Source organism: Stegastes partitus, unplaced genomic scaffold (assembly GCF_000690725.1).
Source record: "Stegastes partitus isolate 25-593 unplaced genomic scaffold, Stegastes_partitus-1.0.2 Scaffold1114, whole genome shotgun sequence".
In the NCBI taxonomy this organism is placed as follows: domain Eukaryota; kingdom Metazoa; phylum Chordata; class Actinopteri; family Pomacentridae; genus Stegastes; species Stegastes partitus.
The window spans coordinates 58,024-78,478 of record NW_007578845.1 but is presented as its reverse complement, the minus strand read 5'-3'; the positions used below and the strand labels follow the sequence as shown (position 1 = coordinate 78,478).

Here is a 20,455-nt window from a genome sequence, read left to right as displayed (position 1 = left end):
AATATAGTGGTGCTTGTTTAGTGGTAAGAAAGTACTCAGAATGTTTGAAAATAAAACTTATACTGAACAAATAGATAGAGCATATAATGTTTTATTAACTTCTATCCATTCTATTCAACATAGGGAAGTAAGAATTTGTTATTTCAACATACAACATATCCAAGAAATAATAATGGCCAGATGGAGACTGAAGTCGTAGATCAGAAATCACAAGTCATTAACAAGTCACACATGTGAGACCTGTTGAACATTGTCCCGCTCTTCCTCCAGGACTCTGTGAAGTTGGCAGATATTGCGGGGAACAGAATCCCGTTGCCAGACATGTCCATCCAGAGCATCATGTGGCAGATTACCTGTCCTTCCATGCTCTCTGAAGTGATTTCTTAGACCACAAATACTTGAGTTTTGGATATTTGGGTGCCTGGCTACGACCTTAACTCACATGGTAGATTCCAGCAGGCCAACAGACCATCCTACTTCTCCATGTGTATTGCACAATATCCCTAATTTCAGTCATAAGTCGGCAGCAGTAATCATCGCCATTGGCAGGCTGATAATCTTCTTGAATCAACACTGGCTGACAGTGCTTCAGAAACTGACCTCCATTCAAGTTTTATTTTGTTTCCTGTGGCACCTGAAGGCAACATGGCTAATTAAGACCAGTGGACAGGTGCGTAAGAAACCACCACTTATAAACATCCTGCTCCTCATTAAACGGTTGTTTCTCTTGTTTCAGACTCTCTGAGCTATTATGGCTCTTTTTACTTTAAAAGCCAACATGTGTGGACTCTTTGCTGGCCTGCTGAAGGCTCCACGGGCTCTGGCTCTCAGGACAGGTGTCCAACAGCGAGCAACTTACATTCATGACAAACCACCTAAAGATAAAATCGGTGTTATGGTAAGTTAAAGATGAGCCATGTATTTGAGGTTTTTTTTTTTGTTGTTGTTTTTTTTGTCAGGAATTGAGAATTATCAAGCTTTTGAACTGTTTTTCCTAAGCATGTTGGTAAAGTAGTGCCATGCTGTCCTGCAGGAGTCTGCCTTCGTCCTGACTGTGATGACTCTGACCGTCCTCGGACCTTCTGGTTGGATTCTTTCCCACGTAGATGAATATAAAACCCGCAGGCCTTGACTGGTGGAAGACGCATCATTTACACTGCTGTTAAATGTGCCATGTGGACCATCAAATATGTTTTGTCAATAAAATAAACTTTAATTCCAGTTCGTCTTCTTTTTTTTTCCCACACAACTTGGTGTAGTTCAGGTTTCGCACCAGCAGGTGTCGCATGCTGTCAGCGGAAGTGAAACCTTTCACTTGACTTAAAAACAGGCAGCATCACCACCAGACATCCGTGAGAAAAAGAGAGAGAAAAAAACCTTTATCCGCAGGGAGTTTTAAATTTTAAAGCCAATGCGCCATGAAGCCGCAGCCGATTGGCACCAAAACGTGGCCGTGCGTAACGGACTCTGCGTCTTTTCAGGAGGAGCTGGTTGCTGCCATACACGGCGCATTTGAAGTCGCCGTGGAGGTCGCAGTTCGGGAGGTGAAACAGCTCGTTGTTCAGGCCACCAGCGACATGTACGGAGAGCTGCGCCGAGAGAACGAGTCCCTGAAACAAAGGCTGCAGAGAGCCGAGGCTCTGTTGGACTCTGTGCGTACAGAGGGGAGATGTAGCAGCCCTCCTCCTGCAAAGAAACTCTTTAATGGCACAAAGCGCGCAGACCCACCGCTTTACCCTAATTGTAGCCAGAAAAGCCCAAATCCTGCTCACAGCTGTACGGGGGTCAGAGGTGAATCTCCTCCTGCACATCAGCCTCTGAACTCCCAACAGAGACACATGGGCAGAAATGAACAGACATCAAGCAGTGATGTGAAGAGACAATGTGTCAATGATGCAGATGCAGAGAGGGAACGAAATAATGGATATACTAATGGTATGTAGCAGCCCCTGTACTGTCTTTGATCTGTTTAGTGCTGTCTAGGTCACTTTACAGTACATTTATGAAGGTAAAGCACTGAAACAGCTCAACTGTTCACACATTGTGTAAATACACGTGTGAAATTTTAGACATGGACACCTGTTACTTGTTGCCCTGATACGCTTTATTAACTGGTTTGCTGGTGTGCAAACACTGGTCCCCTTCTTTACATTGTATTTAATCAAGGTTATTTACATAATAGGACATTGTAGTGCTGTACATGTTATCAGAGAGGCAGCAATTTATGTGCAAAAAGAAAGTCAGCATAGAGACTTAATGATTTTGTAAAACAAAATGACACTAAAATAAACGAGGCTTGAATCCAAGGTGACTGTGCTTTTGCCATCAGTTGTTTTGGAACGACCTCCGTGAGAAGATAAAGCTGGGGAATCAGTAAACTCTTGAAATAGTTTTGTAAAACCTGTTGTCCATTTTCTCTTTTAGAAAAAAATCCATCTTTTCCATTTTATCCATATTTTTTCTTTCCTTTAAAGTGCATTGGCATTTTTGGTGCTTTTATTCCTTTATTTATTTATTTTTTTTTTTATGAGTTTGAGTTTTTTTTAAATGGATTTTTTGTATTGAAATTCTGTTTTTCATTTTGTATCTTTGACTGTGTTCAACTCTGTTTCTCCTGTTCTTGTTTCTCTGTTTGGCCTGACTGGTTCTCTCTGTTCTCTGTAATATTATCTTCCTTTTATTTATTTTTTGGCACTTTGCAAACGTTTGGGTGCTCGATGTAGAAAGTCATTAATCTAGAATATTAAGACCACGAAGAAAAAGCAAAAACATGCAAGTCATGAGATTTTTTTAAATGCAGGAGGAACATTTGATTTAAGAGCAAGGCTATTCCAAAGCTTTAGAGCTGCTGCTGCACAGGCCCGACCTTATTTCCCCCACAAGCCTCGATCATGGAAGTTCTGAAATGTATCCGGGTGCCGACCCGTGCATGTGTCCATAAACAAATCAATATAGCAGGCAGGTAGTGCAGGGAAGATAATACAGTACTGATGCTTTCTAATATTTCAGTACCAGCCTTGCAGCAGCTGCAGATAAAACAGAGAGGAGTTACAGTAATCCAGCCTAGAGGAAGTGAAAGCATTGATGGAGGATTGATGTCAGTTTGTCAGTGTTTTTCAGTTGAAGGAGAGTTAATCTCTTCATCAAAACTCAGAGTTGAGTCAAAAGAAACATCAGAATATCTGTCATGAGCTTGTAGGTCGGCTATTGGTGGCTGGTGATGGTCACTGAAGTATTTTGGTCCCCCAAACAATCACCTCTGTCTTTCTGTCTTTGTCATTAATAAGCAAAAGGTTGTGGTCTGTAATACAATCAGTGGCTACGGCACAGATTTGAGCAATCGTCTCATCAAAAAAAATGACATTTTTAATAAAATCCACTAAATAATATTGCATAAAAACGTCAACTTTAAGCGTCAAAGTCCCTTATTACATCTCCTCCGATACGGTGGCATTTTTCTTTCGTTTAAAACTCATCGCTGTCTCATATACCTTCCCTGATTAAAATACTTAATCTAAAAACAGACTGAGACACAAATGAAGCATTTTAGAATTGCTGTTGGTCTATTAGGCTTGGGTCAAATTCTTCATATTTCCCTCCTTTAAGTTAATAAATAACTTAAGAGGTGTTTTAGTGGATCGGCCAAACTCAGCAATGTACTTATCTTGTTCACTTAAAGGGCTCTCACATGAACACTGAGTATCTGTAACTCATAAGAATGTGCACTTTGAAATGTAAAAAAGTTCTGTTTTTTTGTTTCAGTATTTATGAATTACATCTTTTAAAGAAACATTTTCCTTCGCTCAGTGCTTGTATCTATTGTTTTTTTGTTGTTTTTTTACAGAGGTCACTGAAGACATTTTGCACACATGTGCAGTGAAGGTAGAAAGCATGACTCTGCCGTGTCAACACCCACAAGCTCAAGACTGCAACTCGCCACCGCTTCCCAGCGTTGACAACAAGTCCACGTTGGAGCAGGTTACTGTAAAGCAGGAGAAGCCAGAGGACGAGAGGGATGGTTCATCGTGCTGCTTGGACTCCATTAAAGTGGAGGATTTTAGTTTAGAGTGTATGTCTGCAGCCCAGTCCAAAATGCTGGAGGAGTGGAATCCAGAAGTGCCGGATATCCAAGACCCAAACGCTCGGCTGTGCAGCGCTGGACTGGATCAGGGTAGGAGGGAAAACAGTGAGCGCCAACTTTTAATATGAGTTGAAGATAACTGTTCGAATGAGTGATATTTCATGTTGAGGTGGGAAAATGTTTGGAAACAGCATTTAGGCTGGAGGAGGGCTGCACTGTTTGAGATCCAAGATGATAAAAACAATAAAGCAGGGCTGTGATTACTGTTAACACATTACAGAGGCTTCTATCTCGAATTTGAACCAATCATCCATCCATCCATTATCTATACACCGCTTAATCCTCACTAGGGTCACGGGGGGTGCTGGAGTCTATCCCAGCTGACTCAGGGAGAAGACAGGGGACGCCTGTCCAGGGTGTCCCCTACCTTCGCCCTAAGTCGGCTGGGATAGACTCCAGCCCCCTGCTACCCTAGTGAGGATTAAATGTTGTATAGACAGTGGATGGATGGATGATGGCCAGTGTGCAGATATATGAATTTACTGCATGTATATACTGCATATTTTTTGTATATATGGTGGATTGTTCCTCCACATTTCCTCCACTTTAACTCCACATCTGGTTTATTTCAACAGCTCACCCTCCAAACCTGACCACCGACCTCCCGCCACCCTCAGATCTTCCATCTCTTTCCTCAGACTTCCCGAACATCCTCCAGCTGGCAGAACAAGCTCCCATATCAGAAGCTCCTCCGCAGGTTTACGGAGTCCATGTCCGAACCGGCCGCAGCCTCAGCCACGCTGTCGCCGCCCTCTACGCCTGTAAGTCCTGCGGTCAGACCTTCCACCTGCCCAGCCTGCTGCGGCGGCACCACAGCCAGTGCCAGCAGAGGATCCAGCAGCGATGTCCGCAACCCGTGACGGGAAACAAGAGGACCAGACTGCAGCTTTACCCGCCGGGCTGCAGCCCTTTCCGCTGCACGGAGTGCGACCGAGAGTTCAACCGCATGGAGAACCTCAAGACACACCTTCGCATCCACACCGGTGAGAGGCCGTATACCTGCTCGGTGTGCTCCAAGTGTTTCCGGCACTCTGGGGCGTTAACCAGACACTTCCGCATCCACACTGGAGAGAAGCCTTACATCTGTGGACAGTGTGGGAAGTCTTTCAGAAACTGCGGGGGGCTTAAATTCCACCAGCGTTCTCACAGCAAGCAGCTACAGTAGAGTGGGACTTCTTTATTCAAGGTGTAAACAGCTGATTTATGCAATGCTCACTATGTTTAAATTTGATATTTTTCTGTACAAAATCTATTTTGGAGAGTTTTACAGTCTGCATTTGTGAAGCTGGACAGATATCTGATAATTTTGCTTGATATACAGCTTCAGGAATCCAGTGTAAAAGAATAGCAATGCAGAAAACAACATTCCCAAGTACAAGGATGCATCATGAGTTTCTACGGTGGATCATCATATTGGAGTCTCTCCGGGACTAATTTCAACTCCTATCCTAATTCCCTTTGAGACAGTATTGATTTACAGTGACTCACCCACAAAGCAGCCTTTTAACTAATTCTAAGAACTTAAGTGTATCATATTGAGGCAACAACTGTCAAAAATGACACATTCTTTGGTTTGAATAAATTTGTACTGAACCAAAATATAAACGCAGCATGTATTACTTTATTAAACTCAGTCTATTAGTTTTTGTACCCTTGGGGAATAAGAATTTGTTGCTCCAACACTCGGCATCCCTACAACAGAATGGACTTCATGAAGCAACCAAGTATGACTGTTGTGGAAATGGTAATGGGCCGATCAAGAGTGGGGTGATAGACCAGAAATCACAAGTCATTATCCAGCCACACATCTCCAACACAAACACTAACTGATGCTTTCGATGCTGCTTGTGAAATATTCCCGAAGGGCTCTCTGAAGCTGACAAACATTTTTGAGGAACAGGATCATATTGTCGGACGCGTCAATCCAGAGATTGTTGGTTATTGTCTGAAAGAATTTCTTAAGTGAAAAATGGTGGAGTTGTGGATATTCAAGTGCCTGGCTACTCTTCATGTCTTTCTTTTGTCATCTGTGGCATTGTGTCATTCAAATAAAGCTCCATTTTAAGGTGGTCTTTCATAGTCACTGGTCAACAAAGTGTTTTTGTCCTGGTCGCACTATCTGATCATTGTCCTTGATAGCCCCGGCCTGACGAGGATGTGGATTAACTCAGTGGTCAAGAATTTGTGTTAAGAAAAAAGACAACTAACTTTTTATTTATTTTTCAGAATTGGCTAAATTTAACCCTTTTCCAACCACAACAGTATAACCAGTGTAATGTTTTTCACACAGTTAGAAACAAACACTATTTGCATGCTGCGTCTATATTTTTTCAGTGTAATTAGCTTTATGTCAGTAGAAATGATCCAGATTCTGAATTTCCCTTCTGGGATAAATAAAGTATTTTTCATTTCATTTCATTCAGTACCTATATGATCACCGAGGTTACCATTTTGTATGTGACTGTTCAGCTGTAATCTGAAGCCTTTTAGTGTTTTTCAAAGTGCCATTTTTCTTACTTGCTTTCTGATTTTTATTAAAGGAAGTCACTGGCTGGGCCAGTTTGTGTTTCCTAATTAGTCATGTTTTTGTAATTATTTGTTTTTGTGCTTTCTAAATATGAATTATATTGTGACTATACTATGGAAAATAATGTTATTGGCTTAATAAATTGATTAGAAAATGGACATCCTAAGCCTATTCACTGATTAAGTATTTAATATCAAAATGGTAAAGTAACAAAGTAAGTTAAGTTCCTGGTTCAGATCATCATACTAGTCATTTTAAAAGGAGCTATCAAATGCAGATTTACACAGAATATGTGAAAGCTCATCTTTTCAACTGACATGACATCAAACAGCATAAGAAAGATAACTGGAAGACGATCAGGTTGCCAACAGAGGGCGGCAAAGATCACATCGCTACAACAAAGTTAAGGACAAAGTTAATGTTCACATTACCAGCATATGTGCTCAGAAAGCTGATTAGTATTTAGTGACAAAATGCATCGAACTGTATTTTCAAACAGGTCATTTCAACAGCAGGAAGTTGAGCTTTCTTGAGTTGTGGTGCGATTGCAGTTATCAAGAGGTTATTATCAGTCAACACGTTTCTGAAATTTGTACTCCTGTCCGTACAATAACCAGCAAGACATTCTATATAGACTTTGGTAAAAACAACACCCCTCCCCACCATCACCCTTTGTCTCAGACACACACCCACTAAAAGTTTGCATCTCACACATCACATCTACTTACATGTGCTCATGTTGAAGAGCCAGCTGCTGCTCTGTGATGAAGTTATAATTGATGAGGTTCTTGCTGTAGCTGCTTTGCATTCAGGCCTAATTGAATCTCCCCAGTGTCCCAAGAGATAGTCGGCCTACCAAAACGGCCTACCTGTCTGTTGACTGGATGCTTTAACAATGAAATAGAGGCAATGTGGGTAATTGTGTGTGCAGGTTATGTCAGTTCTTATCATTGTTGTTTCTCAACAAACAGCTGCAGAGTACAAATGTGAAGACAGGCTGACTCAAACAGCTCTTTCACAGCTGCTGGGTTTTAGTTTAAATATCTCAGAGACATTGACTTTCAGCTCTTTATCCTCTCAGCAGAGTACATGTAACAGATGACACATGAGACAGTTTCCTCTTTATGAACTGCAGCGGCTGTGGTTAGCTTGAAGTTCGCTTCTTCTTTTCCTCATTTTTGCTTAGTAATGAGGTTATTACTAAAGTCCCCCTCTACCCATCAGTGTTTTTTCTCTTATTGTTACGTCTCCTGGATGTTTGAGCTTCACTGTGCAGAATTATGTCCAACAATTCACAATGTTGGCTAAAAGCTACATACAGATCAACAGGTAGAACGGTCAGCATGGGCTCACATTAAGTGGTTTAATTTAAAGAAACAGAAAACAGCACAGTGAAGTCATCCTCCTCATCTGACCCACAACAAATAGAAACAAAGAAATATATGTTATTAACAAATTCACTGTGGATTTTAAACATTTGTTTTGAAACGTAAAATGGTTAAATGTACAGCAGTTGAAAAAATAATACTATTCAGTTTTTGTTCACTTGTGGAGAGATTGCCTTTTAGGAGGCAAAAGAAGAACAGATAAAATTATAAATATAGTTCTTGTTTGATACTCACAGCTGTTTGTTGGGATTATTTTATGAGGAAAAAATGATCTTCTTTCGTTTTACGGTATGTAAAGGTTTATTAGCTAGCCTCGTGTCCACTTTATCTCATCACTGTAATGATTATAGAGATCAAGTGGAAAACATAAATGAATGTATGTATCCTACATGATACAAATGTTATGATATTTGACAAGGTTTTGAGTTTTACTATGTTTGTTTCTGATATCAGCTCTGAATCAAGGCTTCTGCTGAGTTCAGGAGATTTTTTTATTTTTTTAATTTCAGGTATTTCTATTCTACTGAAAACAATACCTACTGAAGGTTTGATTAAACCCAAGACCAGATTACATGATCTAATCAGATTCCAGAACCACCCCCCTTTGTCTTCTGAATAGCCCCACTTTAAAGCTTTGATGAGATCTGATAGCTGAAATCTGATCAGATGACTTTTGAGGAATTGGGCTCTCTGTTTTCACATTCATCTGTTTAAGAAGGTAAGTTCCTCTGCACTCACAATAAATATAATTTAAACTATTAACATGATCATATATCACAACTTGCAACTTGATATGAAAGCTGCAAAAGAATAATTTGAGGCAAAATTACACTGAAAGCAAATTATTTGTCTTAATTGTCATTAAATTGGAATAAATTCCATTTTTAAGCAGATGTTCGCAAGACTATTAGATACCATGCTAGATTAATTTATTTTTTACACACAAGAAAAAGAGTTTATAAAATAGCCACAATCACTTCAACACATTCAATTGTGATGAACGATCATCCTGCTCTGTGATCGACTGCATCGCCCCGCTGTCTCTGCCATCCACTACTCGGCCTGGATTAAACGAGGAAGCGGACGTACTGAGATCGAGACGAAGCTAACAAAGATAGCTCGTCCATTAACAACATTACCGCTTCGCCCTGCGGTTCTACCCCCCAAGACAGCAGGGCAGTCTTATAAATCGCCTGGTTTTGACGGGTCGCTGCTCCTGCAGGACAGCTGGCTGCTGTCATGTTGACGGAGCTGCTTGGATTTGGAGGCTCTTCCTTCCTCCGGGCTCATGATGTCGGAAGGACTCGCTAGTTTCGCCTGAGCTCCTCTCAGCCGCCGCCGCCGCCGCTGCTGCTGCTTCACAAGTTGGTTGTTGTTGGACACTCGGCTCGGGGTAAATTATCTCCGTTATACCCAGCAGCTAATATTATCAAAACTGAAGCGTCGGTGACATACAGTGTTCACAGTGCTGCTGTCCTGCCAACACGACATGACTTAACTTTCCAGTTTGACAGCATCTCGCAGGCCACAGCGGCTAGCGCTGATTTATTGAGATGCTGCTTCGTGTGGTTTCTTTGGAGATTTACGGTCACTAAAAATTGTTAAATTTCACACTTTTCTAAAACACGACAGCAATGGGGCGTGGGGAGCATTAGCTGAGTATATTTACTGATAAATTTAAAAAGTACTAAAGTAGAAGTAGTATGTAGACATTTATTTTGAAGGGTAAATTAGGCACCATAACAGTGAAAATGAATCCACCCTAATGAGCCCAACCTAACTCAGTCATGCGTTCATTAGTTCTTCCAACATACAACAGAAGTGAGTACAAGCCTGTGCAATATCAAATGTGAAATAATTCCAAATTGCTTCACTTCTAAGTTGAACAGCAGCGTATTTGCTGTTATGTGTAATTAAAAGCTAATAGTCAGACAGTAGGATAGTCAGTGCAACAAACATCACTACATATTTCATCACTAAGATTCATGTCTTTTAGTTTTTCACCCTTATTTTTGATGACACTCAGTTTTCTTAGACATGTAGGATACCACATTTCTGAAGGAATCTTGCTTTGCCTTTTTTTGCAACAACAACAAAAAATGCCCCCAATGTGTTTTATTGGATTCAAGTCAGACGACACACTTGGCCAGCTTGTAGTTATTACTTTTTTTTTTTTCTCCTTTAGACACGCTTGTGTGATTTTGGCAGAGTGTTTTGGATTGTTGTCATGCTGAAATATTTCCCTTCTGCCAAGTTTCTGCACACCGGGAGTCATCTTGTCAGCCAGTATCTTGGTATATGCACAGGAAGACATGGTGCCATCTATAAATGTAGTTGTCCAACAATTTTTGCAACCGTGCAGCTCCCTATCATCTTGCTGCCACCTTTTTGCTTCACTGTTAGGACTATGCATTTACTGTGGTAGTTCTGGCCGGGCTCACACCAAAAATGCTGGACCCTGAACAAATTTATGTGCTGCCAATATTCACCAGGTTTATTTTTATGTTCTCAAGCAAAGTTTCATCCTGCAGTTTTGTGCTGAAGAGCAAGCAGGGTTTTGTTCTTTGACATTGCCCACAGAGGTGGATGTTTTGCATCGTCCTTCACACTGGAACAGAAAGTTAGATTTCCAGTGATAACTCCTGTGCCAGGTCTGAAGCACTTTGCCTGTCGGTTTATGTAAAACTAGATTGTGCACGTAGCGCATTGTCTACGGAGTAATTTTAGAAAGGATGACCGCTGCATTTAATACCTCAACTGCATTTCACTTACTTTTTAGTTGATCATAGCTCGTCTGTTGTCCCTTTCCATCTTTGTGAAGTCTCACAGTCAGATTTTCAAATTCCTCTTACAGTGCTTTTTGTTGCAGAGCCATGATGCAGAGGTGTAATCCACAGGCGTTCTCTCTTCTGTTGTGTGCGCTGTATGTCTTACACATTTGTTTAAGTCGACGACACTCCTCGTTGTAGCTCACACACATTAGTTACTGTAAATGTTGCCTTTGCATCAGGAACGCCCATTTAAACTGCTTAGTTTATACTACATAGAGTGTTTTTTTTTATTAGACACTATTTACTCCTAATAACACATTAAAGACTACTTTAGCATTACACTGTAAAGGCTGCCCTCTCTGTTGGAAAGTTTGTGTGACCCAGAACCTGTGTCTTTCGGGGGTCATGTTTCTTTTTTGTCTTTTGAAGTAATTTCCCTTACTGATTCCTGTCTGCTTTCTTTTTCCTTACTCTGACCAGGAATGACGATGCACAGTACCGGAGCGTTCCAGGAGCCCTCGCAGGGTGCAGGGGAGCGGGGCGAGCTGGTACACTCATTATCTAAAGAGACCGCCGGGTCTCCAGACGCCTCTGAGTTAGGGAGCCCTCGCTGCACACCAAACTTTGACCTCGTCAACATGGTTGTGTCCTATAAGAGGATGGCTTTGTTTCTTGAACCTGTTGCAGATGCAGTGGAGCTCAGCCGCTACCTGCTCGGGTGTGTATATGTGTTTGTGGCCTGTATCAGCATCATATAATATAGTTGCTTTTGGCCTTAAGTGGAAAGCCATATTTATATTAGAGCATTTAAGTATCATCTCCTTTTTTTATCTTTCAGATGGAAGATGCCACTGTGCTCTCTGCTTGTTTGTATATTCCTTAATGTTTTCTTCTGCACAGTTAATGAAGGTAAGGTGTGACATTAGGCATTAATATTGATCCTGCTTTATTGTGGTGCTTTATAAGACACCTGAATAATTCATTAACTTGTTCTTCTGTCTACCTCTCCGGTATCAGTTGGTTGGTTCACCGTGACTGTGGTGGCGGTATCGGCGCCTGCTGCCCTGGGTTACCTGCAGGACAGGTGTGGGGGCAGAGCTTCTGAAGCTGAGCTCCAGAAGAGGCGCTATCATGCTGTGCACCGGAGAGACCTGCAGACAGTGCACCTCACCAAGCAGGAGGCCATGCTGGAAGTGAAAGACCTGTAAGAAGTTCACTGCAGCTAATGTTTATTGCCATTAATAATTAATTTGCTGATAATTTTCATGATTTATTGATCATTTCTGAATAAGTTAATAAATTGTGAAGAATGCCAGGGACATCCTCAAATGTCCGGCCTGCCCAACAGTCCAAAACCATTCAATCAACTATTACATTTATAGACTAATTGCTTCAGCTGTAATGTGCTCTATTTATATATGTGGAGCTTGTCTACATGTGTGCACTTGTCTTTTGAGTGTTTTTTGATTCATGCCCGATCTTGACGTAAAAACTCAGACAAAACACCACCGTCTGTGCTCCCTGATCATGAATGCAATGTCTTACAGTTCTGCCAGTGGTCACAGACTCCACAAGTTGACTTTAAATCTACTTATTCTTTTTGTTTTGTACCATTATAAAGTTTAAAGATAAAGAAACCTTAGATTATTTAACTGAAAAAAAAAAACAGTATACAAAACTATGGCTTCCCGGGTATGCATGACATTTGCACGTGCTATTTGTTCATGTATGAGTTAAAGTTTATCTTTGTTCTTATAGCGTCTTATTGTATTTGTGGGTGTTTTCTATCTTCACCAGGTTGAAGCATCTGGATGACATGCTGTCCTCTGCTTGTCAGTCAGCAGAAGCTATTTACAAAGTCCTGTACTGGGATAATCACACCAAGTCATCAAGGTCTGCATCTGCACACACACAACCATACATGAACATCCATACATGAACTTAACATGTAGCTAAGTCATTATTGCTTCAAAACAGAGTCACTGATCATTACATCTGTTTAGCTCATGAATGTAAATGAATAAATGTACATTTTGTAGCAATTTCTGATGACCTCACGCCTTTGTTGTGCTGTGCTCTTTATCACGTAATCAGAACTAGTAATTAAAATACTACGATTCTGGATTTAGCTCTGAGCCTACGCAGAATGAAGACTTATGAGAATTCAAACATACGGAAGCCAGGGAGACACTCTGGCGCAAATTTCTGCAACAAGCCAACAGTGTGTGCCCTTCAGTGACGCTACATGTTGATTTAGTTCTGTTTGGCTATAAGGTTGTCTTGAACCAGAAAGAATAATCACAGCTGAGTTGACGTAAACACTGCTTGTGACTGCAGACACTCTGTTACAAATAGCAATAGCATGTTTTAGCCTCATTTGAGGCCGAGGTCAGTAGTTACAGCTCCACTGCTTTAAATGTAAACACACTCACTGTGGGAATGTCGTGTCTGATCAATTATGCACAGCTTTGAATGGGACATTTCCAATGTTTCCCCTGCAGGTTCTACGGAGTGCTGTTGATAGTGGTGTGTCTGCTCTATGTTGCTCCTTTGGGCTGGGTGCTTGCTGGGCTCAACAGCGCCATCTTCTTATGGAACAGAGACTTCTGCAGAGGTTAGTTCATCCTCTCTCAAAGAAGTTTAAGATGACACTTGTTTACAAAACTAAAGTGGTGGTTTTATTAATGTGTTGTCCTGTTCTAGTTTTGTTGGACCTCAGGAAGCTGTTCTACTTGGGTCAGACGCCGACGTCAGAGGGGATGTGTGAAGACCACGAACACAGCAACTTGTTGGACAGGACTCCCACGCCAACCAGTGTGGAGGTGAGAGCAAAGAGCATGGTGGAGGAGAAATACATGTATGTGCGGTTAAATACTGACTGTTGTTGAGGTTTACTTTAAAACCAACCACAGCTGTAAGCTTCTTAGCCTGGTTATCCCATGTTCTCAGTGTATTAACCACAATGGAAATCCATGCATGGATTTGTTGTTTCTAACCAAAGCACCACTTTCTCTGCTATCATTTCTTCTCCAGCAGCAGTAGAAACAAGTGCTCAGATTAATTTGACTATGTCAGGGTCACAACCAGACAAAAGTGAACTGAAAACTAAACCTTTAACATTCATTTAAAATCATGGTTTAAGATGATCTCTTGGCCATCCCACAGATTGAAACATGACTGGGATCACGATAGAATATAAGTTATAAAAGTACTTCTGTGTTTGTGTGTATTCGATGACAGGACCTGTCTCCTGGCAGTGTGGAGGAAGCTGAGGAGGCTGAGCCTGATGATGAATTTAAGGATGCCATTGAGGTAAACACATCCCTAAATATTTTATTAAGCCCTTTTCAGTTACATTTTTTGTGCCACAGGTGTTTTTTTTAACCAAGACTGAAGTGCCTTGTTTTGCTATGGAGAGTCTTTATTTACATTTCTGGCTACCATAACTTGTTTCTCAGAATGTCAGGTGAGATTACAGATATACTGCTTATTAAATTTGTGATAAATGACACGTCAGAGTAGAAAGGAGGATTACAGCAGCCCTTTGCTGGTACACACCTCTCATGTCTGCCGTCCAGGCGTTCATACCTGATCCAGCACATGCAGCCACGCCCAAAGGTGATATTCACAGTGTGGCACTGCGTTCACAGTGCCAGTAAGAGAAATAGTTGTTTAATGGATGACAAGTATTTTGGCTACTTTGGCTTTTGATTAAAGAAAGAAGTGCTCAGACATGTGAGTGGTATCAATCCTTTCATCTTATTATCGTAGAGAAAGCAGATAAGGTTATAAGTAAAACGAACCTGAAAGATGAATTTTGTAAATGATCTTTATGTCCATATTTGAGACGTCATTGTAGGATCTCCAAACTTTGAGGCATGTTCCCGCTAAGTGTTTCGGGACTCAGGGCGATCTCACTGTCAAATCTTCAAGTTAATAAGGGCTCCTATGTGGACTTTTTCCTTACATTGTGCACCCTTTCTGTACATACATACATAAACTCCAAAATATACACAAACTAAGCTACAGTTTAATTCTAAGTGACAGAGTCTGATTCCTCACTGTTGTGGTTATTTATTGCACCTTTATAGCGTTGTTTGCATTTTTATTTACCTTTTGCTTTCCTGCCTTTTGGTAGTTTGTTAGAATGTAAACACACATTAATCAAACAGCAAATAGAGCACAAGTCCAATATAACTTTTGTTGAAATGCTTTTACAATGGTGTGTCCTACCCTCCTTTTTATACCATTTTAAGCTGTACTAAATTTAAACACCCAACTACACTACAGCACTACAGCTGTGCACACAGGTGATGTTGGTTGAATCTGTGAGGATTTAGAGATTAGGCCTAGAGGGTGGAGATTGGGATTGAGCCAGTGTGTGAAGAACTAACCTCTTCCTGTTGATGACAAACCTCCTGTTGTTTTTTTTTTCGTTTGTTTTTTTTCCTTTGCTGTCCTCAAAACTCAGGAACATTCAGGTTCAATACAGGTGAGTGTTGCCCCCTTCTGTTTAGAAGAGGCTACTGCACCATCACCCAGTAAATTCACACTGTACAACTGCTTAAACACATGAAGTTCATGCGTTTAATTTTTGTGTGAGGAAACCTTGTGGTGTACTTGCTCTGTGTTTAAAAGCATGGTGTTGGGTATGTTCAAGGTTAGTCACACTAAATGTTGTGTGTTCTGTTTCCTGACAAGGAAACCCCTTTGGTGTTAGTGGTAAGTGGATTTCCCAGCACCTCCTTTCCATCCATCCGTCCGTCAGTCCATTCATTTGTTTGTCCCTCGGCATGTGACCATAATAGGCAATGCTACAGTTGGGTCTCAATCCAGGGGCTGAATTTCAAGACTGAATGCGTCACAGAGGTGCAAAAAGGTTTTGAAGGCTCCTGCAAATGTGGTAAAGAAATGCAGGATGAAGGAGCCACCCTTTGGATTTTTTGCAGCCAGCATATCCCAAGATTCATTGCGCGTCAATAGTAATTGGACTTTTTCTGAAATATAGCTGTAGGTTTCCAGTTAATTAGGCTGTCAGCGTGTCGCTTTGACAATTCATCTCTTAGTAATCCACATTAATACAAAATATCCCCAAAACTGCTCGATAAAGCTGAACTGTTTACTTTTACTCACGCACCACAGGAATACTTTGTAAAAGATGATTAAAAATAGAGGCCAAAAAACAGCGTGTCTCCCTATTCCCCTGGATTAAAGACAAATAAAGGTACACTGTGAATGTTAAGCAAATATTACAGCCACCTATTCCCATATATTACAAAGGTTATATAAATTCATTTTTTAATTTTTAAATTACCTAGACACTGTAAGTGCAAAAAAAATTATCAACTTATTGTATCACTGTAAAAATGAGCATCCTCTTGTACATACTGCAAATATTTGTTTTAATTCCTCTTAAATAAATGTAAATTATCTTTGTTTTACTATGAACTTAAAATATTGTATTCTAATGGTTTAAACATTAACTTAAATGCCTCAAAATGAGGCAGCAGCCGAGAAGTAAACTTTCAAATCTTAGTGCCAGGTTTTAAAATCAGTGAAGTCGATGGCACGAATGTTAAAAATGCGTCCGTGCAGCTGTCAAGGCTGCTGGGTGACAGCAGCAGCGTTTGGTGACGCATTGGGTGAAGGCAGGAACAGCTGGTGACACAAATAGGAAGTTCTCCGTCGAGCAGACCATATCATTTAACAACGCTTCACGGTCTACGGAGGCGTTCCCTTCAAAGGATGCGGCCCCTGTATTGAGACACGGCTAAAAATTAACAGGCCCATATTTGTGGACTTCAATAATCCCATCAGGGTGTTTGTTCATCTCTGGTCTGCATGACTGGCATTGTTCATGCACCATATTACATCAGTAAACTGAGCTTTTCCTGCTTTTCAGTGTTTGACTGAAAGCGTGGTTTGCACGGAGGCATATAGTTGTTGTTGTTTTTTAAAATAGCATGTGCATAGATGAACTGGTACACGATAAGATATATTTTTTGAGTTTACATTGGCCGACTTTCCTTTCAGCGCAGGTATTGCTTGACTGGAAGCAGCCAGTGAAGCCCATCTGTTAAGTTAACATCACCATCTGCTGCCTGAAAGTTCACATTTAACAAGACGTGAGAGTTGCATTAACATTCTCATCTATTTATTGGCAAGATAAATACAGCAGGCAGAAGCAAACTGTTCTGTTCTCTAGAGCCTGACAGATATCTATCAATCAATCAATCAAAGTTTACTTGTGTAGCCCTTCACAACAGCCCAAAGGGTGACCAAAGTGCTTCACAGTGAAAACAAGAGAATAACTTAAAGACTATAAAATAACTTAAAACAGAAACAGCAGTAAAATAAACAGTAAAACAATAAAATAACAGCAATAAAACAACACATATATATTGATTGTGATCAATATATTGACTGATATTGGCCCGTCACAGAGGCATCGTATTGTCAAATGTTCGCTGATATAAAAGCAGGTCCTTTTTATTCATAATAGAGAAAAAGATTTTTGCGGTAATTTAGAAATCGTGTCACATAGTTTGCTCAGGAGACCAGCTCCGACTCTCAGCACTGTCTGCAGCACATGTAGCAGAGTGTTTATCAGAGCTGAGCAGACGGTGGTGCCGAGTCGAGTGGTGTCTTAATGGTAAATTGCTGAAAGTTGTTAAATAATGATCTTCTCAACATCAGGGGATGTATCAACATCTCTACAAGTCGGCACTGATGCAAAAAATCCAGTACTGGTCGGACTGTCTGTATCTCAAGCCGAGGGTGGACGGTTTGAAATTTCCTAATATTGAATAATATAATTCTTCTGTTCTCTGAAAAAAACTCATCTCTTCTCCTTGTGCGTCCTCTTTCTCTCTGGGCCTCTTCCACCATCTTCTTGCTGTCACATGTAGTGTTAGATGTGCCATTCAGTGCGGTGGCTTAGGTTGTATTAACCCAGTTTCCTTAGACTTTAATCAGTAGAGTCCTATTTGTGGTGGTTTTCCTTATGTTTGGCAGATAGATCAAGTTCAGCTGTCTGCGTGCATGTATTTTTCCTGCGAATGCATGTATTTCCCACCTCGGTCATCGCCCTAGCAGTCGTAGTATCTGCCATCACCATGCTTGATTTGTTTGCCAAACATCTGTCACTCACACTGGCTGAATGTCAGCCAGATCAGGCCTACTGCTGTTTGATCTGTTTCCTGGCCAGGTTTTCAAACCCCATAAGACCATCTCCGGTTACTTGTACAGTATGTAACCATTTTTTTCTTTGTCTGCCCCCCTCCTCCTCCTCCTCCTCTCCCTCAGGAGGATGACGACGGGCCTCTGGGAGCTCCAGAGTATGACACCATCTCTGAAAATGGTCTTCTGAGCCGCAACGAACCAATTCGCAGCAAAGTGTCGAAACTGACAGAGAAACTGCGGAAACGCTATCCCACAGCCAGCACAGGTCAGTCTGCTCTGACTCATCCGCTAACTTCATCCCTCTTATCCTACCTCTGTGAGGAAAGAAGAGTCTTTCAGCAAGTCTCACATCTTATTTTCTGTCTCCCTGATGGCTGTTTCTTTCTGTCTCCAAAGGCAACTGTTCTAGCTGCAATGCTGTCTTCTCAGTCCTGAAGAAGAGGGTAAGAGTGAAAACTTGTGACAAGAATTGGGGATATTTTTAGCCACTGCGTCATTATCGCATTTAATTTTGTCTTTGTTTGCTATTGGCACCCGTTTCAACCTGATGTTTCTTTTTATTGCAGAGGAACTGCAGTAACTGTGGCAACAGCTTCTGCTCCCGATGTTGTTCCTATAAGGTGCTGAGATCTTACATGGGAGCAACAGGTGAGAAGGGAAAAAAAAAAAAGAGATTTTTGTTTTTAGACAGATTACTGAAATTGCATGACAGTTGCATCACATCACTGTCACACAATCCTGAGTTCCCTTCTCTTATTGTTGTTTCCTCTTCAGCTCCGGAGGCGCAGAGAGAGACCGTGTTTGTTTGTGCTGCCTGTAATTCCTCTCTTATCAAGTTACAATGAGATGGCATGTTAGTTTTTGTTCTCCTGGTGGGCAGCAGGAGTTCATTCACTGTTCACCCCTGAGCCCTTCACTGAAACCCTGACCTACATGCCTTGGTTTTCAAGTTACATCCGTGAAGATGCCTCCCACGTGGACCTCAAAGACCCCCCTGTCTTTGCACCCCTCCTTAGCATCTTTTATTGCTTATGGGACTGAATATGTTAAATATTCCCCGTTTCAACTGTCAGTGAAGGACTGGACCTTATGAATCAAAGAGACTTACAACAGAGCACAGATGGCTCTAAAATTTATAGGACCTATTTTTTCCCCCTCTTTCCGAGCAGATATAAGTACAAAGCATGCACGTCGGAGCCAGGACTGAGCTAGCGGTGTTGGATGATACAAATAGACATAAAAGGATGTCAAACTTTGCTTCTCCGCAAAGTTGATTCCACTTGAATGTTGATATCTTTAGCCCTGTGTAGCAGACTAACTGTACTGTAACAGTGAGAGGACTTTTCCGTATGAACAAAAACTGAGGCTGCACTGTAAATTTGACGTACGTTTAGATTGGGGATGAATGAGACGTTTGTGCCACACAAAACTGAACAAAATAATGGATGTACAACCCAAAGAGGTTCTGCGTTGGCCAGCCAAACCAGTCAAAACATTTGCACAGGCTTGTTCACTGAAACACTTTGACCCGCAGCTGTCAGCAATTTCACGTGATCAGTTGTACGTTCGTCCAAGTGTCTGACCTCGAGTCGGTAAGTAGGTCGATATTTGCTCACGATGCCATATCCAAGAGCATTCTGTGCATTTTACTTTTGTTGCGATCCTGCGAGAGGAATGCTCACTTTGACTTGAGGTTCCCGCCTGCTGAAGGAGCTCATAAGACGCAGACAAGAGCAGATATGAAATACTGAAAAACCCATAACTCTAATGCAGTAAACGGAAAATGCATGGCCTGCTGTAAATCACATGATAAATGGTGGCGTGTAGATGGTGGGGACTGAGGCTTTGTGATTTATTTAATTTTTTAATTTCTTTTTCGCAGAACAGCTCGCTCCTCTTGTATTATTCAAATTGTTGCTCATCCCACGTTTCATTCCTTTGTGGACGTGTCATGAACCTTTATTTTTTTTTATTTTTTTGGAGTATATGAGCAGCCTAAAAGTCTAGAGGTCCCTGAAGCCCATGCTTTTCCTCTAACTGGATCAAAGTCAACCCAACTGGATTAAAGTAATCTGAATGGACTGTGAAACCAGCTGAAACCGCCGTCGGAGCCTCACACTGTTTGCAAGCGGGACTTGACACGAAGAAGAATTGATGTGGAGGCGCCGAAACCCAGGAGGTAAATCCTGGAGGCAGTCGTTTTAATCACGATTCAGACACAGATGATTGTAACTGTTTGCTTTGCTTTTATTGTAATCGTATATATTAAAAAAAAAAAAAAACGTTACCGTTACTTGTTCTATATCTAATATATTTAATTTAAAACTCCAGAAAGTGCAAGTTATCATTTGAATCAATGATTACTTCTGTATATATTGCCCCCTTATTTTAAAAGTTGGAATATGCCATTACTAAAATAAACTCTGTGAAGATTTAATTAAAGCGA

At 41.1% G+C, this 20,455-nt stretch overlaps 2 protein-coding genes across 4 annotated transcripts; both read left to right on the top strand.

The window, feature by feature from the left end:
* The first annotated feature begins 1,416 nt into the window (after positions 1-1,416).
* Positions 1,417-6,824, top strand: LOC103368022 (zinc finger protein 2-like). The gene is made up of 3 exons (XM_008296252.1): positions 1,417-1,935; positions 3,845-4,171; positions 4,717-6,824. Exons 1-3 carry the CDS (start codon positions 1,419-1,421, stop codon positions 5,304-5,306), a joined length of 1,434 nt encoding a protein of 477 aa, XP_008294474.1. The 5' UTR covers positions 1,417-1,418; the 3' UTR covers positions 5,307-6,824.
* Positions 6,825-9,152: 2,328 nt separating this feature from the next.
* On the top strand, positions 9,153-20,455 carry zfyve27 (zinc finger, FYVE domain containing 27). Of its 3 annotated transcripts, XM_008296249.1 has the most exons (14): positions 9,153-9,449; positions 11,308-11,545; positions 11,666-11,736; positions 11,845-12,031; positions 12,625-12,720; positions 13,329-13,441; positions 13,531-13,649; positions 14,068-14,139; positions 15,299-15,319; positions 15,529-15,549; positions 18,133-18,274; positions 18,406-18,452; positions 18,576-18,657; positions 18,784-20,455. In XM_008296249.1, exons 2-14 carry the CDS (start codon positions 11,310-11,312, stop codon positions 18,852-18,854), a joined length of 1,278 nt encoding a protein of 425 aa, XP_008294471.1. In that variant the 5' UTR covers positions 9,153-9,449; positions 11,308-11,309; the 3' UTR covers positions 18,855-20,455. The 3 variants fall into 3 exon arrangements, with proteins under 3 accessions (XP_008294471.1, XP_008294472.1, XP_008294473.1); XM_008296250.1 differs by lacking the exon at positions 15,529-15,549; XM_008296251.1 differs by lacking the exons at positions 15,299-15,319; positions 15,529-15,549.

What these genes read in the sequence shown, in the direction of transcription:
- LOC103368022 (XM_008296252.1), top strand. Translation starts at nt 1,419, where the DNA reads ATGAAGCCGCAGCCGATTGGCACCAAAACGTGGCCGTGCGTAACGGAC. An exon ending in AAATAATGGATATACTAATG is followed by an intron (nt 1,936 to 3,844) that starts GTATGTAGCAGC and finishes GTTTTTTTACAG; the next exon opens with AGGTCACTGAAGACATTTTG. An exon ending in CAGCGCTGGACTGGATCAGG is followed by an intron (nt 4,172 to 4,716) that starts GTAGGAGGGAAA and finishes TTATTTCAACAG; the next exon opens with CTCACCCTCCAAACCTGACC.
- zfyve27 (XM_008296249.1), top strand. Translation starts at nt 11,310, where the DNA reads ATGACGATGCACAGTACCGGAGCGTTCCAGGAGCCCTCGCAGGGTGCA. An exon ending in CCACGCCAACCAGTGTGGAG is followed by an intron (nt 13,650 to 14,067) that starts GTGAGAGCAAAG and finishes ATTCGATGACAG; the next exon opens with GACCTGTCTCCTGGCAGTGT. An exon ending in CTATCCCACAGCCAGCACAG is followed by an intron (nt 18,275 to 18,405) that starts GTCAGTCTGCTC and finishes CTGTCTCCAAAG; the next exon opens with GCAACTGTTCTAGCTGCAAT.